General features: G+C 55.4%; 1 protein-coding gene across 2 annotated transcripts in view; it reads right to left on the bottom strand.

Annotated features, from left to right (window-relative positions):
* The window catches only part of LOC119954624 (histone-lysine N-methyltransferase SETD1B-like), a 34307-nt gene extending 9470 nt beyond the window's left edge, over positions 1-24837 (bottom strand). Inside the window, exons 1-3 of one of the 2 annotated variants that reach the window (XM_038779950.1) lie at positions 24749-24837; positions 20761-21107; positions 9389-9507 (exon numbers count right to left, since the gene is read on the bottom strand). In XM_038779950.1, the coding sequence (XP_038635878.1) occupies positions 9389-9502 (114 nt within the window). In that variant the 5' untranslated portion in view covers positions 9503-9507; positions 20761-21107; positions 24749-24837. The remainder of the gene's footprint in view (positions 1-9388; positions 9508-20760; positions 21108-24748) is intronic. The other variant, XM_038779951.1, reaches the window with a different exon arrangement.
* Between the last annotated feature and the right edge of the window lie 1850 nt (positions 24838-26687).

Raw genomic sequence — 26687 nt, 5'->3', positions numbered from 1 at the left:
GAGCTTTACTCTGTATCTAACCCCGTGCTGTAGCTGTCCTGGGAGTGTTTGATGGGGACAGTGTAGAGGGAACTTTACTCTGTATCTAACCCCGTGCTGTACCTGTCCTGGGAGTGTTTGATGGGGACAGTGTAGAGGGAGCTTTACTCTGTATCTAACCCCGTGCTGTACCTGCCCTGGGAGTGTTTGATGGGGACAGTGTAGAGGGAGCTTTACTCTGTATCTAACCCCGTGCTGTAGCTGTCCTGGGAGTGTTTGATGGGGACAGTATAGAGAGAGCTTTACTCTGTATCTAAACCCGTGCTGTACCTGTCCTGGGAGTGTTTGATGGGGACAGTGTGGAGGGAGGTTTACTCTGTATCTAACCCCGTGCTGTACCTGTCCTGGGAGTGTTTGATGGGGACAGTGTAGAGGGAGCTTTACTCTGTATATAACCCCGTGCTGTACCTGTCCTGAGAGTGTTTGATGGGCACAGTGTGAGGGAGCTTTACTCTGTATCTCACCCCGTGCTGTACCTGTCCTGGGAGTGTTTGATGGGGACAGTGTGAGGGAGCTTTACTCTGTATCTAACCCCGTGCTGTACCTGTCCTGGGAGTATTTGATGGGGGCAGTGTAGAGGGAGCTTTACTCTGTATCCAACCCTGTGCTGTACCTGTCCTGGGAGTGTTTGATGGAACAGTGTGAGGGAGCTTTACTCTGTATCTAACCCGTGCTGTACCTGTCCTGGGAGTGTTTGATGGGGGCAGTGTAGAGGGAGCTTTACTCTGTATCTAACCCCGTGCTGTACCTGTCCTGGGAGTGTTTGATGGGGACAGTGTAGAGGGAGCTTTACTCTGTATCTAACCCCATGCTGTACCTGTCCTGGGAGTGTTTGATGGGGATAGTGTAGAGGGAGCTTTACTCTGCATCTAACCCCGTGCTGTACCTGTTCTGGGAGTGTTTGGTGGGGACAGTGTGGAGGGATCTTTACTCTGTATCTAACCCCGTGCTGTACCTATCCTGGGAGTGTTTGATGGGGACAGTGTAGAGGGAGCTTTACTCTGTATCTAACCCCGTGCTGTACCTGTCCTGAGAGTGTTTGAAGGGGACAGTGTAGAGGGAGCTTTACTCTGTATCTAACCCCGTGCTGTACCTGTCCTGGGAGTGTTTGACGGGGACAGTGTAGAGGGAGCTTTACTCTGTATCTAACCCCGTGCTGTACCTGTCCTGGGAGTGTTTGATGGGGACAATGTGGAGGGAGCTTTACTCTGTATCTCACCCCGTGCTGTACCTGTCCTGGGAGTGTTTGATGGGGACAGTGTGAGGGAGCTTTACTCTGTATCTAACCCCGTGCTGTACCTGTCCTGGGAGTGTTTGATGGGGACAGTGTAGAGGGAGCTTTACTCTGTATCTAACCCCGTGCTGTACCTGTCCTGGGAGTGTTTGATGGGGACAATGTGGAGGGAGCTTTACTCTGTATCTAACCCCGTGCTGAGAAAATGCTGGAAAATCTCAGCAAGTCTGGCAGCATCTGTAGGGAGGTAACCGAGCTAACGTTTCTAGTCCGATGACTCTTTGTCAAAGCTAACAGACAGACAAAGTGGGAAATATTTATACTGTGGAGTGAGAATGAAAGATGAGCCATAGCCACAGAAACCCAGGGAAACTTGGTGCTAATGGCCACAGATACCAAAGGGAAAGAGTGTTAATGGCAGTCCTCAGAGAGAACAAAGGATGTGAAAGGTCAAACAGCAGAGAAACTAACATCAGAGGGTAAACTGTAGGTGTGGGTGGGGGGGGGGGGGGGGGGAAGAAAAGGGGAGAAAGGGTAAGGAATGGTGGATAAGATTGGAGGGGGGGGGTGTAAATATATATTAAGAAAGACATGAAAGAAAGAAATGATAAGAGCCAATTAAAATAAAATAGGATGAAAACAAATGAGTCCTTTTGGGGTAGAGCTAATCATCTGAAGTTGTTGAATTTGATGTTCAGGCCGGAAGGCTGTAGTGTGCCTAACCGGAAGATGAGATGTTGTTCCTCCAGTTTGCGCTGTGCTTCACTGGAACATTGCAGCTGGCCAAGAACAGACATGTGGGCATGGGAGCAGGGTCTTGTGTTAAAATGGCAAGCAACAGGAAGGTCAGGGTCCTGAATGCGCACAGACCGAAGATGCTCAGCAAAGCGATCACCCAGTCTGCGTTTGGTCTCTCCGATATAGAGGAGACCATATTGGGAGCAGCGAATGTAATAGGCCAGATTGGAAGAGATGCAAGGGAAACGCTGCTTAACCTGGAATGAGTGTTTTGGGTCTGGGATGTTAAGCATGAAAGAGGTAAAGGGGCAGGTGTTACACCTTCTGCGATAGCATGGGAAGGTGCCATGGGTGATGGGAGAGGTACTGGGTATGGTGGAGGAGTGGACTAGATTGTCTCGGAGGGAACGGTCTCTGCGGAATGCTGACAGAGGGAGTGAAGGGAGGATGTGTTTGGTGGTGGCATCACGCTGGAGTTGGCGAAAATGGCGGAGGATTATGCTTTGCTTACGGAGGCTGGTGGGATGAAATGTGAGAACGAGGGGGACTCTATCCTTGTTCTGGGAGGGAGTGGAGGGGGTGAGGGTAGTGGCACAGGAGATGGACCGCACACTGTTGAGGGCCCTGTCAACGACTGGAGGTGGTAAATCACGGTTGAGGAAGAAGGAACACATTTTTGAAGCACCATTTTGGAAATTAGCAGCAATCGGAACTCTACCCGGGTCCCCTCCCACAACTCCTTCACCGATACATTGATGACTATTTTGGTGCCGCTTCATGCTCTCGCCCAGACCTGGAAAAATTCATCATCTTCGCTTCCAGTTTCCACCCATCCATCACTTTCACCTGGACAATCTCAGACACTTCCCGTCCTTTCCTTGATCTTTCTGTCTCCATTTCTGGCAATAGACTATCTACTAATACCCACTACAAGCCCACTGACTCCCACAGCTATCTGGACTACAGCTCTTCGCCCCCTACACCCTGTAAGGACTCCATCCCTTTCTCCCAACTCCTTCTCCTCCGTCGCATTTGTTCCGACGAAGCCACTTTCCAAAATGGTGCCTCGAAAATGTGTTCCTTCTTCCTCCACCGTGATTTCCCACCTACAGTCATTGACAGGGCCCTCAACAGTGTGCGGTCCATCTCCCCCGCCACTACCCTCGCCCCCTCCCAGAACAAGGATAGAGTCCCCCTCGTTCTCACATTTCATCCCACCAGCCTCCATATGCAAATCATAATCCTCCGCCATTTTCGCCAACTCCAGCGTGATGTCACCACCAAACACATCCTCCCTTCACTCCCTCTGTCAGAATTCCGCAGAGACCATTCCCTCCGAGACAAACTAGTCCACTCCTCCACCATACCCAGTACCTCTCCCATCACCCATGGCACCTTCCCATGCAATCGCAGAAGGTGTAACACCTGCCCCTTTACCTCTTTCATGCTTAACATTCCAGGCCCAAAACACTCATTCCAGGTTAAGCAGCGTTTCACTTGCATCTCTTCCAATCTGGTCTACTGCATTCGCTGCTCCCAATGTGGTCTCCTCTATATCGGAGAGACCAAACGCAGACTGGGTGATCGCTTTGCTGAGCATCTTCGGTCTGTGCGCATTCAGGACCCTGACCTTCCTGTTGCCATTTTAACACAAGACCCTGCTCCCATGCCCACATGTCTGTTCTTGGCCAGCTGCAATGTTCCAGAGAATTGCAACGCGAACTGGAGGAACAACATCTCATCTTCCGGTTAGGCTCGCTACAGCCTTCCGGCCTGAACATCAAATTCAACAACTTCAGCCCCACCTCAACCCATTTGTTTTCATCCCATTTCATTTTAACCGTCTTTTACCATTTCTTTCTTTCTTGTCTTTCTTAATATATATTAAACGCCCCCAATCTTATCCACCATTCCTTACCCTTTCTCCTCTTTTCTTCCCCCCCCCCCCACCCCCCCCCCCCCCCCCCCCCCCCCCCCACCCACACCTACAGTTTACCCTCTGATGTTAGTTTCTCTGCTGTTTGACCTTTCACATCTTTTGTCCTCTCTGGGGACTGCCATTAACACACTTTCCCCTTTGGTATCTGTGGCCATTAGCACCCAGTTACCCTGGGTTCCTGTGGCTCTGACTCATCTTTCATTCTCACTCCACAGTATGAATATTTCCCACGTTGTCTGTCTGTTAGCTTTGACAAAGAGTCATCGGACTCGAAACGTTAGCTCGTTTCTCTCCCTACAGATGCTGCCAGACTTGCTGAGATTTTCCAGCATTTTCCCTTACGTTTCAGATTCCAGCATCCGCAATAATTTGCTTTTATTTATTATTATTTATGTAGTTGGAGCTTTACTCTGTATCTAACCCCGTGCTGTACCTGTCCTGGGAGTGTTTGATGGGGACAGTGTAGAGGGAGCTTTACTCTGTATCTAACCCCGTGCTGTACCTGTCCTGGGAGTGTTTGATGGGGACAGTGTAGAGGGAGCTTTACTCTGTATCTAACCCAGTGCTGTACCTGTCCTGGGAGTGTTTGATGGGGACAGTGTAGAGGGAGTTTTACTCTGTATCTAACCCGGTGCTGTACCTGTCCTGGGAGGGTTTGATGGGGACAGTGTACAGGGAGCTTTACTCTGTATCTAACCCCGTGCTGTCCCTGTCCTGGGAGTGTTTGATGGGGACAGTGTAGAGGGAGCTTTACTCTGTATCTAACCCCATGCTGTACCTGTCCTGGGAGTGTTTGATGGGGACAGTGTAGAGGGAGCTTTACTCTGTATCCAACCCTCTGCTGTACCTGTCCTGGGAGTGTTTGATGGGGACAGTGTAGAGGGAGCTTTACTCTGTATCTAACCCCGTGCTGTACCTGTCCTGGGAGTGTTTGATGGGGACAGTGTAGAGGGAGCTTTACTCTGTATCTAACCCCGTTCTGTACCTGTCCTGGGAGTGTTTGATGGGGACAGTGTAGAGGGAGCTTTACTCTGTATCTAACCCCGTGCTGTACCTGTCCTGGGAGTGTTTGATGGGGACAGTGTAGAGGGAGCTTTACTCTGTATCTAACCCCGTGCTGTACCTGTCCTGGGAGTGTTCGATGGGGACAGTGTAGAGGGAGCTTTACTCTGTATCTAACCCGGTGCTGTACCTGTCCTGGGAGTGTTTGATGGGGACTGTGTAGAGGGAGCTTTACTCTGTATTGAACCCCGTGCTGTACCTGTCCTGGGAGTGTTTGATGGGGATAGTGTAGAGGGAGCTTTACTCTGTATCTAACCCCGTGCTGTACCTGTCGTGGGAGTGTTTGATGGGGACAGTGTAGAGGGAGCTGTGTGTGTAACCTCTGTCCTTTGCTGAGGTAATCGGTGTGCGATGAGGGTGATGCTGCAGATTTGGTATACGTGGTGTACAAAATGCATTATCGGCAGTGACATTGAGCTAAACAATGGAAATTGGGACAGTGTGGACATTAATACGGAATATTCCGAGTGTCGGAAAACAGAGAGGAGTGCTTAAGGGAAGATATTTGACCTGGAAGTTTCAATAAGCGGTATTCCCCGGGGTCTGAGTTGGGACCCTTTTGGTTGAGATGGATTTACCGTGAAGATTAGAGCATGAGGTAGATTTTGGAACTCGTATCATGCTTAGAAAGTCTGTTTACACCTGTCAAAGATTAACCGGGGCGAAGGAGGGGTGTGTTAAAGTGAACCTTTTCAACTTTATTCATCTGTTCACATTGTTATGGGAGCGGTGTTTTCAGAACCCCAAAATGTACCATGGAGTTCAACCAACCTCTCCCTTTAATGTATTGTTGCTTTTGAAGTACACGGCTTGTTCCCCAGGTGTGGTATTACAATTATGGACACGTGGGATTTTAAACACAAAACAATGTTTATTCCATGAATTCAACTTAACCTTTTTAAATAAACATTGGATCCCTTACCACCCCTTACTTCAAAGATAACCCCAAAAATAATACAACACTAAATAATCCCTCAAAATGTTCCTTCAAACCTTCAAAATACTTAACACCTTTAAGCAGAAACACATCAGGTTAAAGACATTACTATTATGAGTTTAAATCACCCAAATGATTCAGAGATAGTCTTTCCTGGCAGAGATCACAGCAGACCCAGCTCACTGCAAACACAGACACACCCAACTTTTTTCCTCAAAACTGAAACTAAAAGCAGAAGTGAGGTCAGCTCAGCTCCCCCCCCCCCCCCCCCCCCCCCCCCACCCTCTGACATCACTTCAGTAATATGAGCTGCCCGATTTCTTAAAGGTACACTGCTTAAACATTCATTTCTTAAAGGTACTCTCACATGACAATAGCTAATCGCGCGTCCGTTAATCAAAACCTTGCCATCGGCCAAACTGAGACCATAATGTGCAGAGCTGGAACGGGAGTGCCTGAGTCCCGTGGCGACGGATTCGAGCGGAGTGTTCGAGAGCGAATTGAGAAAACGAAGAGACGGGGGAACATAAAAAATAGGAGCAGAAGGAGGCCGTTCGGCCCTTCGAGGCTGCTCCGCCATTCATTATGGATCATGGCTGATCATCCAACTCCACAGCCTAATCCCGCCCTCCCCCCATTTCCTTTGACCCTCTTCGCCCTAAATGCGATATCCAACTGCTTCTTGGAAACATTCAATGTTTTGGCCTCAACTACTCCCCGCGGTACCGAATTCCACAGGCCGACTTCTCTCTGGGTGAAGACATTTCTCCTCATCTCTGTCCTAAATGGTCTACCCCGTATCCTCAGACTGTGACCCCTGGTTCTGGACACCCCCCACCATCGGGAACATCCTTCCTGAATCTACCCTGTCCAGTCCTGTTAGTTTGATACGTTTCTATGAGATTTCCCCTCATTCTTCTGAACTCCAGCAAATACAATCCTGACCGATTTAATCTCTCCTCATACCATCCCAGGAATCAGTCTGGTAAACCTTCGCTGCTCTCCCTCCAGAGCTAGAACATCCTTCCTCAGATAAGGAGACCCAAACTGCCCCCAATACTCCAGCTGTGGCCTCACCAAGGCCCTGTATATTTGCAGCAACACATCCCTGCTCCTGTACTCAAATCCTCTCGCTGAGAAGGCCAACAGACCATTGGCCTTCTTGACCGCCTGCTGTACCTGCACGCTTACCTTCAGCGACTGGAGTACGAGGACACCCAGGTCCCGTTGCACATTCCCCTCTCCTAATTTATGGCCATTCAGATAATAGTCTGCCTTCTCGTTTTGCTACCAAAGTGGAGAACCTTGCATTCACACTGCATCTGCCATTAATTCACCCACTCACTCAGCCTGTCCAAATCACACTGAAGGATCTCTGCATCCTCCTCACAGCTCACCCTCCCACCCAACATGGGTGTCAGCTACAGGGTCACGGGGAGAAGGCAGCGTGGGATTAGTTGATTGGTCCGTTCAGAGTCTTCAAGATGGGCAGTTAGGTGGCGGATGCAGATCAGTGCTGAAACTGAATTGGACCCAGCCACATTAACAGTCTGGCTACCAGGGCAGGTCAAAGGTTAGGAATCCTACGACTAGTAACTCACCTCCTGTCCCTCTTCAAAGCCTGTCCACCATCTACAAGGACACAAGTCAGGAGTGTGATGGGACCCTCTCCACTTGCCTGGATGAGTGCGGCTCCCAACAACACTCGAGAAGCTCGACACCATCCAGGACAAAGCAGCTCCCGCTCGATTACTCCCCCTAGCACAAACATTCAAACCCTCCACCACCGACAAACAGCGGCAGCCGTGTGTACCATCGACAAGGTGCACTGCAGCAACTCACCAAGAGGCTCCTCAGGCAGCACCTTCCAAACCCATGACCACTACCATCTGGAAAGGACAAGGGCAGCAGATACCTGGGAACCCCACCACCTGGAGATTCCCCTCCAAGTCACTCACCGCCCTGACTGGGAAATATATCGGCCGTTCCTTCACTCTCTCTGGGACAACATCCTGGAGCTCCCTCCCTAACAGCACAGTGGGTGTACCTACACCTCAAGGACTTCAGGGGTTCAAGAAGGCAACTCACCCACCACCTTCTGAAGGGCAACGTCAGACCTCAGCCTGGAATACTGTGATCCGTTCTGGGAGTCACACTAGAGGAAGAAGGTGAACGCATTGGAGAGAGAGCGCAGAAGAGGATCTGAAGAATAGTTACAGGGATGAGAAATTTCATTTGTGTGGAGCGATCGGAGAGATTGAGGACTGTTCCCCTCGGAGCACAGAAGCACAAAGGGACTTGGGAGCCCTTGCTCACGATTCTCTTAAGGTTAACGTGCAGGTTCAGTCGGCAGTTAGGAAGGCAAATGCAATGTTAGAATTCTTGTCGAGGGGGCTAGAATACAAGACCAGGGATGTACTTCTGAGGCTGTACAAGGCTCTGGTCAGACCCCATTTGGAATATGGGAGCAGTTTTGGGCCCCGTATCTAAGGAAGGATGTGCTGGCCTTGGAAAGGGTCCAGAGGAGATTCACAAGAACGATCCCTGGAATGAAGAGCTTGTCGTATGAGGAACGGTTGAGGACTCTGGGTCTGTACTCGTTGGAGTTGAGAATGATGAGGGGGATCTTATTGAAACTGACAGGTTACTGCGAGGTCTGGATAGAGTGGACGTGGAGAGGATGTTTCCACTTGTAGGAAAAATTAGAAGCAGAGGACACAATCTCAGACTAAAGGGACGATACTTTAAAACAGAGATGAGGAGGAATTTCTTCAGCCAGAGGGTGGTGAATCTGTGGAACTCTTTGCCACAGAAGGCTGTGGAGGCCAAATCACTGAGTGTCTTTAAGACAGAGATAGATAGGTTCGTGATTAATAAGGGGGTCAGGGGTTATGGGGAGAAGGCAGGAGAATGGGGATGACAATATCAGCCATGATTGAATGGCGGAGCAGACTCGATGGGCCGAGTGGCCTAATTCTTCTCCTCTGTCTTCTGGTCTTATGTAGAGGAGAAGGCGGAGAGAAGGTTGGATTGAGAACTTCAATATGATGAAGGGGCTGGGCAGAGTCAATCAGGAGAATTAGTACCTGCTCGAAAGAGGATCAGAACCGAGGGAAAGAGAGTGAGGGGGGGGGGGGAGGGGGGAGACCAGATTTAAAGTGATTTTCAAAAAGGAAGCCAACGAGACAAGGAGAAAAATCTTTTTCACTTGGCGAGTGCTTCGAGGTAGCGACTGGGCTGCCTAGAAGTGTGGAGGAGGCAGCTTCAATCGAAGGCCTGATCTCAAACCAGAACAACAGACAACCCTGGCGTTAGGCCGCAAATGAAGCCTGAGCCTTTCCTGCGTCTTGTGTGGGGCTTGCGCTGACCCAGGCCAGCGGAGGCGCGGCATCACAGACAACCCAGCCCCGTAGGAGCCTCGAGGCAACGACTGACTTACCGGAGGACAGTTGTTGCAACACAGCAGCCTCACAAAGGAACGCGTGAGGGGGAAGCAGGACTTTCGACTGCATGGCGGCCTACTCGAGTCCGACTTCCTGTCCCCCTGTCTCATCTTATCTGCAAAAGAGAGAGACAGTCAGAGAATGAACGGCAGCCTGCAAATCACAATCTAACCACATGCTGTACCTGTCCTGGGAGTGTTTGATGGGGACAGTGTTGAGGGAGCTTTACTCTGTATCTAACCCCGTGCTGTACCTGTCCTGGGAGTGTTTCATGGGGACAGTGTAGAGGGAGCTTTACTCTGTATCTAACCCCGTGCTGTACCTGTCCTGGGAGTGTTTGATGGGGACAGTGTAGCGGGAGCTTTACTCTGTATCTAACCCCGTGCTGTACCTGTCCTGGGAGTGTTTGATGGGGACAGTGTAGAGGGAGCTTACTCTGTATCCAACCCCGTGCTGTACCTGTCCTGGGAGTGTTTGATGGGGACAGTGTAGAGGGAGCTTTACTCTGTATCTAACCCCGTGCTGTACCTGTCCTGGGAGTGTTTGATGGGGACAGTGTAGAGCAGGGGTGGGCAAACTACGGCCCGCGGGCCGCATGCGGCCCGCCAAAGGTATTTCTGCGGCCCACCAAGTCATTAAAAAAAAAAAAAAAAATTTTTTTTTTTAAAAAAAATTTTTTTTTTTTTTTTTTTAATTTTTTAAAAAAAAGTTAATGGGTGGGGGGGCTGTTGGGTTACTTACTGGTATAGGGTGGATACGTTGACTTGAGTAGGGTGATCATTGCTTGGCACAACGTCGAGGGCCGAAGGGCCTGTTCTGTGCTGTACTGTTCTATGTTCTATATGAGGCGCCCAGAATCATAACCGGGTGACGTAATTATTTTACTTAATATACTATGCGGCCCTTTGTGAATTGTGAATTTCTGAATGCGGCCCTTGCACGGAAAAGTTTGCCCACCCCTGGTGTAGAGGGAGCTTTACTCTGTATCTAACCCCGTGCTGTACCTGACAGGGACAGTGTGGAGGTAACAATGCGGCGCTTCTTCAGTACTGACCCTCTGACAGTGCAGCACTCCCTCAGTACTGACCCTCTGACAGTGCAGCACCCCCTCAGTACTGACTCTCTGACAGTGCGGCACTCCCTCAGTACTGACCCTCTGACAGTGCGGCGCACCCTCAGTACTGACCCTCTGACAGTACGGCACTCCCTCAGTACTGACCCTCTGACAGTGCAGCACTCTCTCAGTACTGACCCTCTGACAGTGCGGCACTCCCTCAGTACTGACACTCCGACAGTGCAGCACTCCCTCAGTACTGACGCTCCGACAGTGCAGCACTCCCTCAGTACTGACCCTCTGACAGTGCGGCACTCCCTCAGTACTGACCCTCTGACAGTGCAGCACTCCCTCAGTACTGACCCTCTGACAGTGCAGCACTCCCTCACTACTGACCCTCTGACAGTGCGGCACTCCCTCTGTACTGACCCTCCGGCAGTGCAGCACTCCCTCAGTACTGACCCTCTGACAGTGCAGCACTCCCTCAGTACTGACCCTCTGACAGTGCGGCACTCCCTCAGTACTGACCCTCTGACAGTGCGGCACTCCCTCAGTACTGCCCCTCTGACAGTGCGGCGCTCCCTCAGTACTGACCCTCTGACAGTGCGGCACTCCCTCAGTACTGACCCTCTGACAGTGCAGCGCTCCCTCAGTACTGACCCTCTGACAGTGCGGCATTCCCTCAGTACTGACCCTCTGACAGTGCGGCGCTCCCTCAGTACTGACCCTCTGACAGTGCGGCACTCCCTCAGTACTGACCCTCTGACAGTGCAGCGCTCCCTCAGTACTGACCCTCTGACAGTGCGGCACTCCCTCAGTACTGACCCTCTGACAGTGCAGCGCTCCCTCAGTACTGACCCTCTGACAGTGCAGCGCTCCCTCAGCACTGACCCTCTGACAGTGTGGCTCCCTCAGTACTGACCCTCGGTCAGTGCGTCACTCCCTCAGTCCTGACCCTCTGACAGTGCGGCACTCCCTCAGTACTGACCCTCCGACAGTGCGGCACTCCCTCAGTACTGACCCTCCGACCGTGCGGCACTCCCTCATTACTGACCCTCTGACAGTGCGGCACTCCCTCAGTACTGACCCTCTGACAGTGCAGCACTCCCTCAGTAGTGACCCTCTGACAGTGCAGCACACCCTCAGTACTGACCCTCTGACAGTGCGGCACTCCCTCAGCACTGACCCTCTGACAGTGCAGCACTCCCTCAGTACTGACCCTCTGACAGTGCGGCACTCCCTCAGTACTGACCCTCTGACAGTGCGGCACTCCCTCAGTACTGACCCTCTGACAGTGCGGCACTCCGTCAGTACTGACTCTCTGACAGTGTGGCTCCCTCAGTACTGACCCTCTGACAGTGCGGCACTCCCTCAGTACTGACCCTCTGACAGTGCAGCACTCTCTCAGTACTGACCCTCTGAAAGTGCGGCACTCCCTCAGTACTGACACTCCGACAGTGCAGCACTCCCTCAGTACTGACGCTCCGACAGTGCAGCACTCCCTCAGTACTGACCCTCTGACAGTGCGGCACTCCCTCAGTACTGACCCTCTGACAGTGCAGCACTCCCTCAGTACTGACCCTCTGACAGTGCAGCACTCCCTCACTACTGACCCTCTGACAGTGCGGCACTCCCTCTGTACTGACCCTCCGGCAGTGCAGCACTCCCTCAGTACTGACCCTCTGACAGTGCAGCGCTCCCTCAGTACTGACCCTCTGACAGTGCAGCACTCCCTCAGTACTGACCCTCTGACAGTGCGGCACTCCCTCAGTACTGACCCTCTGACAGTGCGGCACTCCCTCAGTACTGCCCCTCTGACAGTGCGGCGCTCCCTCAGTACTGACCCTCTGACAGTGCGGCACTCCCTCAGTACTGACCCTCTGACAGTGCAGCGCTCCCTCAGTACTGACCCTCTGACAGTGCGGCATTCCCTCAGTACTGACCCTCTGACAGTGCGGCGCTCCCTCAGTACTGACCCTCTGACAGTGCGGCACTCCCTCAGTACTGACCCTCTGACAGTGCAGCGCTCCCTCAGTACTGACCCTCTGACAGTGCGGCACTCCCTCAGTACTGACCCTCTGACAGTGCAGCGCTCCCTCAGTACTGACCCTCTGACAGTGCAGCGCTCCCTCAGCACTGACCCTCTGACAGTGTGGCTCCCTCAGTACTGACCCTCGGTCAGTGCGTCACTCCCTCAGTCCTGACCCTCTGACAGTGCGGCACTCCCTCAGTACTGACACTCCGACAGTGCGGCACTCCCTCAGTACTGACCCTCCGACAGTGCGGCACTCCCTCAGTACTGACCCTCTGACAGTGCGGCACTCCCTCAGTACTGACCCTCTGACAGTGCAGCACTCCCTCAGTAGTGACACTCTGACAGTGCAGCACTCCCTCAGTACTGACCCTCTGACAGTGCGGCACTCCCTCAGCACTGACCCTCTGACAGTGCAGCACTCCCTCAGTACTGACCCTCTGACAGTGCGGCACTCCCTCAGTACTGACCCTCTGACAGTGCGGCACTCCCTCAGTACTGACCCTCTGACAGTGCGGCACTCCGTCAGTACTGACTCTCTGACAGTGTGGCTCCCTCAGTACTGACCCTCTGACAGTGCGGCACTCCCTCAGTACTGACCCTCTGACAGTGCGGCACTCCCTCAGTACTGACCCTCTGACAGTGTGGCACTCCCTCTGTACTGACCCTCTGACAGTGCGGCACTCCCTCAGTACTGACCCTCTGACAGTGCGGAACTCCCTCAGTACTGACCCCCTGACAGTGCGGCACTCCCTCTGTACTGACCCTCTGACAGTGCGGCGCTCCCTCAGCGCTGACCCTCTGACAGTGTGGCACTCCCTCTGTACTGACCCTCTGACAGTGTGGCACTCCCTCTGTACTGATCCTCCGACAGTGCGGAGCTCCCTCAGTACTGACCCTCTGACAGTCCGGCACTCCCTCTGTACTGACTCTCTGACAGTGCAGCACTCCCTCAGTACTGACCCTCTGACAGTGCGGCGCTCCCTCAGTACTGACCCTCTGACAGTGCGGCGCTCCCTCAGCACTGACCCTCTGACAGTGCGGCACTCCCTCAGTACTGACCCTCTGACAGTGCGGCACTCCCTCAGTACTGACCCTCTGACAGTGCGGCACTCCCTCAGTACTGACCCTCTGACAGTGCAGCACTCCCTCAGAACTGACCCTCTGACAGTGCAGCACTCCCTCAGTACTGACACTCTGACAGTGTGGCTCCCTCAGTACTGACCCTCTGACAGTGTGGCACTCTCTCAGTACTGACCCTCTGACAGTGCAGCACTCCCTCAGAACTGACCCTCTGACAGTGCAGCACTCCCTCAGTACTGACCCTCTGACAGTGCGGCACTCCCTCAGTACTGACCCTCTGACAGTGCAGCACTCCCTCAGTACTGACCCTCTGACAGTGTGGCACTCCCTCTGTACTGACCCTCTGACAGTGTGGCACTCCCTCAGTACTGACCCTCTGACAGTGCGGCACTCCCTCAGTACTGCCCCTCTGACAGTGCGGCGCTCCCTCAGCGCTGACCCTCTGACAGTGCGGCACTCCCTCAGTACTGACCCTCTGACAGTGCAGCGCTCCCTCAGTACTGACCCTCTGACAGTGCGGCATTCCCTCAGTACTGACCCTCTGACAGTGCGGCGCTCCCTCAGTACTGACCCTCTGACAGTGCGGCACTCCCTCAGTACTGACCCTCTGACAGTGCAGCGCTCCCTCAGTACTGACCCTCTGACAGTGCGGCACTCCCTCAGTACTGACCCTCTGACAGTGCAGCGCTCCCTCAGTACTGACCCTCTGACAGTGCAGCGCTCCCTCAGCACTGACCCTCTGACAGTGTGGCTCCCTCAGTACTGACCCTCGGTCAGTGCGTCACTCCCTCAGTCCTGACCCTCTGACAGTGCGGCACTCCCTCAGTACTGACACTCCGACAGTGCGGCGCACCCTCAGTACTGACCCTCTGACAGTGCGGCACTCCCTCAGTACTGACCCTCTGACAGTGCAGCACTCTCTCAGTACTGACCCTCTGACAGTGCGGCACTCCCTCAGTACTGACACTCCGACAGTGCAGCACTCCCTCAGTACTGACGCTCCGACAGTGCAGCACTCCCTCAGTACTGACCCTCTGACAGTGCGGCACTCCCTCAGTACTGACCCTCTGACAGTGCAGCACTCCCTCAGTACTGACCCTCTGACAGTGCAGCACTCCCTCACTACTGACCCTCTGACAGTGCGGCACTCCCTCTGTACTGACCCTCCGGCAGTGCAGCACTCCCTCAGTACTGACCCTCTGACAGTGCAGCGCTCCCTCAGTACTGACCCTCTGACAGTGCAGCACTCCCTCAGTACTGACGCTCTGACAGTGCGGCACTCCCTCAGTACTGACCCTCTGACAGTGCGGCACTCCCTCAGTACTGCCCCTCTGACAGTGCGGCGCTCTCTCAGTACTGACCCTCTGACAGTGCGGCACTCCCTCAGTACTGACCCTCTGACAGTGCAGCGCTCCCTCAGTACTGACCCTCTGACAGTGCGGCATTCCCTCAGTACTGACCCTCTGACAGTGCGGCGCTCCCTCAGTACTGACCCTCTGACAGTGCGGCACTCCCTCAGTACTGACCCTCTGACAGTGCAGCGCTCCCTCAGTACTGACCCTCTGACAGTGCGGCACTCCCTCAGTACTGACCCTCTGACAGTGCAGCGCTCCCTCAGTACTGACCCTCTGACAGTGCAGCGCTCCCTCAGCACTGACCCTCTGACAGTGTGGCTCCCTCAGTACTGACCCTCGGTCAGTGCGTCACTCCCTCAGTCCTGACCCTCTGACAGTGCGGCACTCCCTCAGTACTGACCCTCCGACAGTGCGGCACTCCCTCAGTACTGACCCTCCGACCGTGCGGCACTCCCTCATTACTGACCCTCTGACAGTGCGGCACTCCCTCAGTACTGACCCTCTGACAGTGCAGCACTCCCTCAGTAGTGACCCTCTGACAGTGCAGCACTCCCTCAGTACTGACCCTCTGACAGTGCGGCACTCCCTCAGCACTGACCCTCTGACAGTGCAGCACTCCCTCAGTACTGACCCTCTGACAGTGCGGCACTCCCTCAGTACTGACCCTCTGACAGTGCGGCACTCCCTCAGTACTGACCCTCTGACAGTGCGGCACTCCGTCAGTACTGACTCTCTGACAGTGTGGCTCCCTCAGTACTGACCCTCTGACAGTGCGGCACTCCCTCAGTACTGACCCTCTGACAGTGCAGCACTCTCTCAGTACTGACCCTCTGAAAGTGCGGCACTCCCTCAGTACTGACACTCCGACAGTGCAGCACTCCCTCAGTACTGACGCTCCGACAGTGCAGCACTCCCTCAGTACTGACCCTCTGACAGTGCGGCACTCCCTCAGTACTGACCCTCTGACAGTGCAGCACTCCCTCAGTACTGACCCTCTGACAGTGCAGCACTCCCTCACTACTGACCCTCTGACAGTGCGGCACTCCCTCTGTACTGACCCTCCGGCAGTGCAGCACTCCCTCAGTACTGACCCTCTGACAGTGCAGCGCTCCCTCAGTACTGACCCTCTGACAGTGCAGCACTCCCTCAGTACTGACCCTCTGACAGTGCGGCACTCCCTCAGTACTGACCCTCTGACAGTGCGGCACTCCCTCAGTACTGCCCCTCTGACAGTGCGGCGCTCCCTCAGTACTGACCCTCTGACAGTGCGGCACTCCCTCAGTACTGACCCTCTGACAGTGCAGCGCTCCCTCAGTACTGACCCTCTGACAGTGCGGCATTCCCTCAGTACTGACCCTCTGACAGTGCGGCGCTCCCTCAGTACTGACCCTCTGACAGTGCGGCACTCCCTCAGTACTGACCCTCTGACAGTGCAGCGCTCCCTCAGTACTGACCCTCTGACAGTGCGGCACTCCCTCAGTACTGACCCTCTGACAGTGCAGCGCTCCCTCAGTACTGACCCTCTGACAGTGCAGCGCTCCCTCAGCACTGACCCTCTGACAGTGTGGCTCCCTCAGTACTGACCCTCGGTCAGTGCGTCACTCCCTCAGTCCTGACCCTCTGACAGTGCGGCACTCCCTCAGTACTGACACTCCGACAGTGCGGCACTCCCTCAGTACTGACCCTCCGACAGTGCGGCACTCCCTCAGTACTGACCCTCTGACAGTGCGGCACTCCCTCAGTACTGACCCTCTGACAGTGCAGCACTCCCTCAGTAGTGACACTCTGACAGTGCAGCACTCCCTCAGTACTGACCCTCTGACAGTGCGGCACTCCCTCAGCACTGACCCTCTGACAGTGCAGCACTCCCTCAGTACTGACCCTCTGACAGTGCGGCACTCCCTCAGTACTGACCCTCTGACAGTGCGGCACTCCCTCAGTACTGACCCTCTGACAGTGCGGCACTCCGTCAGTACTGACTCTCTGACAGTGTGGCTCCCTCAGTACTGACCCTCTGACAGTGCGGCACTCCCTCAGTACTGACCCTCTGACAGTGCGGCACTCCCTCAGTACTGACCCTCTGACAGTGTGGCACTCCCTCTGTACTGACCCTCTGACAGTGCGGCACTCCCTCAGTACTGACCCTCTGACAGTGCGGCACTCCCTCAGTACTGACCCCCTGACAGTGCGGCACTCCCTCTGTACTGACCCTCTGACAGTGCGGCGCTCCCTCAGCGCTGACCCTCTGACAGTGTGGCACTCCCTCTGTACTGACCCTCTGACAGTGTGGCACTCCCTCTGTACTGATCCTCCGACAGTGCGGAGCTCCCTCAGTACTGACCCTCTGACAGTCCGGCACTCCCTCTGTACTGACTCTCTGACAGTGCAGCACTCCCTCAGTACTGACCCTCTGACAGTGCGGCGCTCCCTCAGTACTGACCCTCTGACAGTGCGGCGCTCCCTCAGCACTGACCCTCTGACAGTGCGGCACTCCCTCAGTACTGACCCTCTGACAGTGCGGCACTCCCTCAGTACTGACCCTCTGACAGTGCGGCACTCCCTCAGTACTGACCCTCTGACAGTGCAGCACTCCCTCAGAACTGACCCTCTGACAGTGCAGCACTCCCTCAGTACTGACACTCTGACAGTGTGGCTCCCTCAGTACTGACCCTCTGACAGTGTGGCACTCTCTCAGTACTGACCCTCTGACAGTGCAGCACTCCCTCAGAACTGACCCTCTGACAGTGCAGCACTCCCTCAGTACTGACCCTCTGACAGTGTGGCTCCCTCAGTACTGACCCTCTGACAGTGTGGCACTCTCTCAGTACTGACCCTCTGACAGTGCGGCACTCCCTCAGTACTGACCCTCTGACAGTGCAGCACTCCCTCAGTACTGACCCTCTGACAGTGTGGCACTCCCTCTGTACTGACCCTCTGACAGTGTGGCACTCCCTCAGTACTGACCCTCTGACAGTGCGGCACTCCCTCAGTACTGCCCCTCTGACAGTGCGGCGCTCCCTCAGCGCTGACCCTCTGACAGTGCGGCACTCCCTCAGTACTGACCCTCTGACAGTGCAGCGCTCCCTCAGTACTGACCCTCTGACAGTGCGGCATTCCCTCAGTACTGACCCTCTGACAGTGCGGCGCTCCCTCAGTACTGACCCTCTGACAGTGCGGCACTCCCTCAGTACTGACCCTCTGACAGTGCAGCGCTCCCTCAGTACTGACCCTCTGACAGTGCGGCACTCCCTCAGTACTGACCCTCTGACAGTGCAGCGCTCCCTCAGTACTGACCCTCTGACAGTGTAGCGCTCCCTCAGCACTGACCCTCTGACAGTGTGGCTCCCTCAGTACTGACCCTCGGTCAGTGCGTCACTCCCTCAGTCCTGACCCTCTGACAGTGCGGCACTCCCTCAGTACTGACACTTCGACAGTGCGGCACTCCCTCAGTACTGACCCTCCGACAGTGCGGCACTCCCTCAGTACTGACCCTCTGACAGTGCGGCACTCCCTCAGTACTGACCCTCTGACAGTGCAGCACTCCCTCAGTAGTGACCCTCTGACAGTGCAGCACTCCCTCAGTACTGACCCTCTGACAGTGCGGCACTCCCTCAGCACTGACCCTCTGACAGTGCAGCACTCCCTCAGTACTGACCCTCTGACAGTGCGGCACTCCCTCAGTACTGACCCTCTGACAGTGCGGCACTCCCTCAGTACTGACCCTCTGACAGTGCGGCACTCCGTCAGTACTGACTCTCTGACAGTGTGGCTCCCTCAGTACTGACCCTCTGACAGTGCGGCACTCCCTCAGTACTGACCCTCTGACAGTGCGGCACTCCCTCAGTACTGACCCTCTGACAGTGTGGAACTCCCTCTGTACTGACCCTCTGACAGTGCGGCACTCCCTCAGGACTGACCCTCTGACAGTGCGGCACTCCCTCAGTACTGACCCCCTGACAGTGCGGCACTCCCTCTGTACTGACCCTCTGACAGTGCGGCGCTCCCTCAGCGCTGACCCTCTGACAGTGTGGCACTCCCTCTGTACTGACCCTCTGACAGTGTGGCACTCCCTCTGTACTGATCCTCCGACAGTGCGGAGCTCCCTCAGTACTGACCCTCTGACAGTCCGGCACTCCCTCTGTACTGACTCTCTGACAGTGCAGCACTCCCTCAGTACTGACCCTCTGACAGTGCGGCGCTCCCTCAGTACTGACCCTCTGACAGTGCGGCGCTCCCTCAGCACTGACCCTCTGACAGTGCGGCACTCCCTCAGTACTGACCCTCTGACAGTGCGGCACTCCCTCAGTACTGACCCTCTGACAGTGCGGCACTCCCTCAGTACTGACCCTCTGACAGTGCAGCACTCCCTCAGAACTGACCCTCTGACAGTGCAGCACTCCCTCAGTACTGACACTCTGACAGTGTGGCTCCCTCAGTACTGACCCTCTGACAGTGTGGCACTCTCTCAGTACTGACCCTCTGACAGTGCAGCACTACCTCAGAACTGACCCTCTGACAGTGCAGCACTCCCTCAGTACTGACCCTCTGACAGTGTGGCTCCCTCAGTACTGACCCTCTGACAGTGTGGCACTCTCTCAGTACTGACCCTCTGACAGTGCGGCACTCCCTCAGTACTGACCCTCTGACAGTGCAGCACTCCCTCAGTACTGACCCTCTGACAGTGCGGCACTCCCTCAGTACTGACTCTCTGACAGTGCGGCACTCCCTCAGTACTGACCCTCCGACAGTGCGGCACTCCCTCAGTACTGACCCTCTGACAGTGCGGCACTCCCTCAGTACTGACGCTCTGACAGTGCAGCACTCCCTCAGTACTGACACTCTGACAGTGTGGCTCCCTCAGTACTGACCCTCTGACAGTGCGGCGCTCCCTCAGTACTGACCCTCTGACAGGGCGGCACTCCCTCAGTACTGCCTCTGACAGTGCGGCACTCCCTCAGTACTGACCCTCTGACAGTGCGGCACTCCCTCAGTACTGACCCTCTGACAGTGCAGCACTCCCTCAGTACTGACCCTCTGACAGTGTGGCACTCCCTCAGTACTGACCCTCTGGCAGTGCGGCACTCCCTCAGTACTGACCCTCTGACAGTGCGGCACTCCCTCAGTACTGACCCTCTGACAGTGCAGCGCTCCCTCAGTACTGACCCTCTGACAGTGCGGCACTCCCTCAGTACTGACACTCTGACAGTGCGGCACTCCCTCAGTACTGACCCTCTGACAGTGCAGCACTCCCTCAGTACTGACCCTCCGACAGTGCGGCACTCCCTCAGTACTGACCCTCTGACAGTGCGGCACTCCCTCAGTACTGACCCTCTGACAGTGCGGCACTCCCTCAGTACTGACCCTCTGACAGTGCGGCACTCCCTCAGTACTGACCCTCTGACAGTGCGGCGCTCCCTCAACACTGACCCTCTGACAGTGCGGCACTCCCTCAGTACTGACCCTCTGACAGTGCGGAGCTCCCTCAGTACTGACCCTCTGACAGTGCGGAGCTCCCTCAGTACTGACCCTCTGACAGTGCGGCGCTCCCTCAGTACTGACCCTCTGACAGTGTGGCACTCCCTCAGTACTGACACTCTGACAGTGCGGCACTCCCTCAGCACTGACCCTCTGACAGTGCGGCGCTCCCTCAGTACTGACTCTCTGACAGTGCGGCACTCCCTCAGTACTGACCCTCTGACAGTGCGGAGCTCCCTCAGCGCTGAGTGAGAACGCTGACCTCAGTCTGCGCACGGATTGTGAGCATTGACCCTGCCACACCAGCATTCTGTACCCTGAGAGTAGAAATCATTGACGTGCACTGAGAGGCAAGAAGAGTGTGGTTACCTTGCACATGGACCGCTGAGGCTGGGCCAATGCCTGCTCATTTGGGATTCGCAGGCTGCGTTCAGTTGGAGATCCGTCGAAGATTGGCGCCTTTGCGTGACGTGCCGCCCCAGCCGGGGGTTCGGACCGCGCTCTGGCTGCTTCCTGGCCGTTTTCTGGCCGGCGCTCGGGTTTCTGGGGGTCCGTGGGCCCGGCGATCTGAACCGATTGTCGGACGACTGCTCCCGCTTTAGGCCCTGCCAGTGGGGCTGTCACGTGTGACATAACGTGACGTAGCGGCTGGGGACCGATGGTGGCTGAGGTTGGAGTCTGGGAAAGCGGAAACCATACGTTTAAACATGTGAGATCTGCACAGAGAGAACCAGAACAATTAAAAACACGTCACACTTTCTGGACAATTACAGTTCGAAATATTTCAAACGTGAGGGAGAGGCGCTTATTTGCTGATGGAGACCGGCCCTGAGGGATGATACGGGGGCAAAAGCAACGCATAAAATGGCGACGCCCATCAAGGAAAAGCTCGCTTCCTACCCCGTCTGAGAAGTAGATACCAGAGCTACTTAATGTCGGATGGTCAGGACTGAGGGAGTGCCGCACTGTCAGAGGGTCAGTACTGAGGGAGTGCCGCACTGTCAGAGGGTCAGTACTGAGGGAGAGCTGCACTGTCAGAGGGTCAGTACTGAGGGAGTGCCGCACTGTCAGAGGGTCAGTACTGAGGGAGTGCCGCACTGTCAGAGTGTCAGTACTGAGGGAGTGCCGCACTGTCAGAGGGTCAGTACTGAGGGAGTGCCGCACTGTCAGAGTGTCAGTACTGAGGGAGTGCTGCACTGTCAGAGGGTCAGTACTGAGGGAGTGCTGCACTGTCAGAGGGTCAGTACTGAGGGAGCGCCGCACTGTCAGAGGGTCAGTAATGAGGGAGTGCCGCACTGTCAGAGGGTCAGTACTGAGGGAGCGCCGCACTGTCAGAGGGTCAGTACTGAGGGAGTGCCGCACTGTCAGAGGGTCAGTACTGAGGGAGTGCCGCACTGTCAGAGGGTCAGTACTGAGGGAGCGCCGCACTGTCAGAGGGTCAGTACTGAGGGAGTGCCGCACTGTCAGAGGGTCAGTACTGAGGGAGTGCCGCACTGTCAGAGGGTCAGTACTGAGGGAGTGCTGCACTGTCAGAGGGTCAGTACTGAGGGAGTGCCGCACTGTCAGAGGGTCAGTACTGAGGGAGCGCCGCACTGTCAGAGGGACAGTACTGAGGGAGTGCCGCACTGTCAGAGGGTCAGTGCTGAGGGAGCGCTGCACTGTCAGAGGGTCAGTACTGAGGGAGCGCTGCACTGTCAGAGGGTCAGTACTGAGGGAGTGCTGCACTGTCACAGGGTCAGTACTGAGGGAGTGCCGCACTGTCAGAGGGTCAGTACTGAGGGAGTGCCGCACTGTCAGAGGGTCAAAGCTGAGGGAGCGCTGCACTGTCAGAGGGTCAGTACTGAGGGAGCGCTGCACTGTCAGAGGGTCAGTACTGAGGGAGCGCCGCACTGTCAGAGAGTCAGTACTGAGGGAGCACTGCACTGTCAGAGGGTCAGTACTGAGGGAGCGCCGCACTGTCAGAGGGTCAGTACTGAGGGAGCGCCGCACTGTCAGAGGGACAGTACTGAGGGAGTGCCGCACTGTCAGAGGGTCAGTGCTGAGGGAGCGCTGCACTGTCAGAGGGTCAGTACTGAGGGAGCGCTGCACTGTCAGAGGGTCAGTACTGAGGGAGTGCTGCACTGTCACAGGGTCAGTACTGAGGGAGTGCCGCACTGTCAGAGGGTCAGTACTGAGGGAGTGCCGCACTGTCAGAGGGTCAGTGCTGAGGGAGCGCTGCACTGTCAGAGGGTCAGTACTGAGGGAGCGCTGCACTGTCAGAGGGTCAGTACTGAGGGAGCGCCGCACTGTCAGAGAGTCAGTACTGAGGGAGCGCAGCACTGTCAGAGGGTCAGTACTGAGGGAGCGCTGCACTGTCAGAGGGTCAGTACTGAGGGAGCGCCGCACTGTCAGAGAGTCAGTACTGAGGGAGCGCAGCACTGTCAGAGGGTCAGTACTGAGGGAGCTCTGCACTGTCAGTGGGTCAGTACTGAGGGAGCTCTGCACTGTCAGTGGGTCAGCACTGAGGGAGTGCTGCACTGTCAGAGGGTCAGTACTGAGGGAGTGCCGCACTGTCAGAGGGTCAGTACTGAGGGAGCGCCGCACTGTCAGAGGGTCAGTACTGAGGGAGCGCCGCACTGTCAGAGTGTCAGTACTGAGGGAGTGCCGCACTGTCAGAGGGTCAGTACTGAGGGAGCGCCGCACTGTCAGAGTGTCAGTACTGAAGGAGTGCCGCACTGTCAGAGGGTCAGTACTGAGGGAGCGCCGCACTGTCAGAGTGTCAGTACTGAGAGAGTGCCGCACTGTCAGAGGGTCAGTACTGAGGGAGTGCCGCACTGTCAGAGGGTCAGTACTGGGGGAGCGCTGCACTGTCAGAGGGTCAGTACTGAGGGAGCGCCGCACTGTCAGAGGGTCAGTACTGAGGGAGCTCTGCACTGTCAGAGGGTCAGTACTGAGGGAGTGCCGCACTGTCAGAGGGTCAGTACTGAGGGAGCTCTGCACTGTCAGAGGGTCAGTACTGAGGGAACGGCTGGTCCCAGGTGCGGATACAACAGTCCAAGAGGGCGAAGGGACAGTGTATCTAACACACTGTGACACCCGGTCCCAGAGGGGGAAAGGACAGTGTATCTAACACACTGTGGCACCCAGTCCCAGAGGGGGAAAGGACAGTGTATCTAACACACTGTGACACTGTCCCAGAGGGGGAAAGGACAGTGTATCTAACACACTGTGACACTGTCCCAGAGGGGGAAAGGACAGTGTATCTAACACACTGTGACACCGTCCCAGAGGGGGAAAGGACAGTGTATCTAACACACTGTGACACCCGGTCCCAGAGGGGGAAAGGACAGTGTATCTAACACACTGTGACACTGTCCCAGAGGGGGAAAGGACATTGTATCTAACACACTGTGACACTGTCCCAGAGGGGGAAAGGACAGTGTATCTAACACACTGTGACACTGTCCCAGAGGGGGAAAGGACAGTGTATCTAACACACTGTGACACCCGGTCCCAGAGGGGGAAAGGACAGTGTATCTAACACACTGTGACACTGTCCCAGAGGGGAAAAGGACAGTGTATCTAACACACTGTGACACTGTCCCAGAGGGGGAAAGGACAGTGTATCTAACACACTGTGACACTGTCCCAGAGGGGGAAAGGACAGTGTATCTAACACACTGTGACACTGTCCCAGAGGGGGAAAGGACAGTGTATCTAACACACTGTGACACTGTCCCAGAGGGGGAAAGGACAGTGTATCTAACACACTGTGACACTGTCCCAGAGAGGGGAAGGACAGTGTATCTAACACACTGTGACACTGTCCCAGAGGGGGAAAGGACAGTGTATCTAACACACTGTGACACTGTCCCAGAGGGGGAAAGGACAGTGTATCTAACACAGTGTGACACCCGGTCCCAGAGGAGGAAAGGACAGTGTATCTAACACACTGTGACACTGTCCCAGAGGGGGAAAGGACAGTGTATCTAACACACTGTGACACTGTCCCAGAGGGGGAAAGGACAGTGTATCTAACACACTGTGACACTGTCCCAGAGGGGGAAAGGACAGTGTATCTAACACACTGTGACACTGTCCCAGAGGGGGAAAGGACAGTGTATCTAACACACTGTGACACTGTCCCAGAGGGGGAAAGGACAGTGTATCTAACACACTGTGACACTGCCCCAGAGGGGGAAAGGACAGTGTATCTAACACACTGTGACACTGTCCCAGAGGGGGAAAGGACAGTGTATCTAACACACTGTGACACTGTCCCAGAGGGGGAAAGGACAGTGTACCTAACACACTGTGACACTGTCCCAGAGGGGGAAAGGACAGTGTATCAAAATGAGTGACGCCTTTATCCTTTAACCTGTATTAGCCGTTCCTGGAATATTCCTGCTTTCGGTTGTCTATTCTTTGACAAATTTGTGTTCTTGCTCCAGATCCTCCCCCCCCCTCCCCCGCTTCTAATCGGCCTCTCCCACCCACCCCCCTCCCAGAGAGGTTTTGTCACCCTGGGTTTCATTATGATGCCCCTGCCGTTGTGACATTGTGAGTCAGTCAGAGCAGTGAGAGGGGGTGGGGAGGGTGCAATGGTTGTCCTGGGCACAGGGCGAGTTAGTGGGCAGGGAGGGGCATGGTCACTCGGCGTGGGAGGTACGTTCCCGATTTCCCCCCTCCCACCACTCCACTTTGCTCTCCATAACCGCCTCCACATCCTACAACCCTCCCTATCTCTGTAACCTCCTCCAGCCCCTACAACCCTCCCTATCTCTGTAACTTCCTCCAGCCCATACAACCCTCCCTATCTCTGTAACCTCCTCCAGCCCCACCAACCCTCCCTATCTCTGTAACCTCGTCCAGCCCCTCTAACCCTCCCTATCTCTGTAACCTCCTCCAGCCCCTACACCCCTCCCTATCTCTGTAACCTCCTCCAGCCCCTACAACCCTCCCTAACTCTGTAACCTCCTCCAGCCCCTACAACCCTGCCTATCTCTGTAACCTCCTCCAGCCCCTACAACCCTCCCTATCTCTGTAACCTCCTCCAGCCCCACCAACCCTCCCTATCTCTGTCACCTCCTCGAGCCCCTACACCCCTCCCTATCTCTGTCACCTCCTCCAGCCCCTACACCCCTCCCTATCTCTGTAACCTCCTCCAGCCCCTACACCCCTCCCTATCTCTGTAACCTCCTCCAGCCCCTACAGCCCTCCCTATCTCTGTAACCTCCTCCAGCCCCTACAACCCTCCCTATCTCTGTAACCTCCTCCAGCCCCTACAACCCTCCCTATCTGTAACCTCCTCCAGCCCCTACAACCCTCCCTATCTCTGTAACCTCCTCCAGCCCCTACAACCCTCCCTATCTCTGTAACCTCTTCCACCCCCTACAATCCTCCCTATCTCTGTAACCTCCTCCAGCCCCGACAACCCTCCCTATCTCTGTAACCTTCTCCAGCCGCTACAACCCTCCCTATCTCTGTAACCTCCTCCAGCCCCTACAACCCTCCCTATCTCTGTAACCTCCTCCAGCCCCTACAACCCTCCCTATCTCTGTAACTTCCTCCAGCCCCTACAACCCTCCCTATCTCTGTAACCTCCTCCAGCCCCTACAACCCTCCCTATCTCTGTAACCTCCTCCAGCCCCTACAACCCTCCCTATCTCTGTAACCTCCTCCAGCCCCTACAACCCTCCCTATCTCTGTAACCTCCTCCAGCCCCTACAACCCTCCCTATGTCTCTAACCTCCTCCAGCCCCAACAACCCTCCCTATCTCTGTAACCTCCTCCAGCCCCTACATCCCTCCCTATCTCTGTAACCTCCTCCAGCCCCTACAACCCCCCCCCCTATCTCTGTAACTTCCTCCACCCCTACAATCCTCCCTATCTCTGTAACCTCCTCCAGATCCTACACCGCTCCCTATCTCTGTAACCTCCTCCAGCCCCTACAACCCTCCCTATCTCTGTAACTTCCTCCAGCTCCCTACAACCCTCCCTATCTCTGTAACCTCCTCCAGTCCCTCCAACCCTCCCTATCTCTGTAACCTCCAGTCCTACAACCCTCCCTAACTCTTTAACCTCCTCCAGCCCCTACACCTCCTCCAGTCCCTACAACCCTCCCTATCTCTGTAACCTCCTCCAGCCCCTCCCTATCGCTGTAACCTCCTCCAGCCCCTACAACCCTCCCTATCTCTGTAACCTCCTCCAGCCCCCTACAGCCCTCCCTATCTCTGTAACCTCCTCCAGCCCTACAACCCTTCCTATCTCTGTAACCTCCTCCAACCCCTACAACCCTCCCTATCTCTGTAACTTCC

The sequence above is a fragment of the Scyliorhinus canicula genome, chromosome 20 (genome assembly GCF_902713615.1).
Source record: "Scyliorhinus canicula chromosome 20, sScyCan1.1, whole genome shotgun sequence".
In the NCBI taxonomy this organism is placed as follows: Eukaryota; Metazoa; Chordata; class Chondrichthyes; order Carcharhiniformes; family Scyliorhinidae; genus Scyliorhinus; species Scyliorhinus canicula.
Note: the sequence above shows the minus strand (reverse complement) of the source record. Positions and strands in the feature narration are given on the sequence as shown.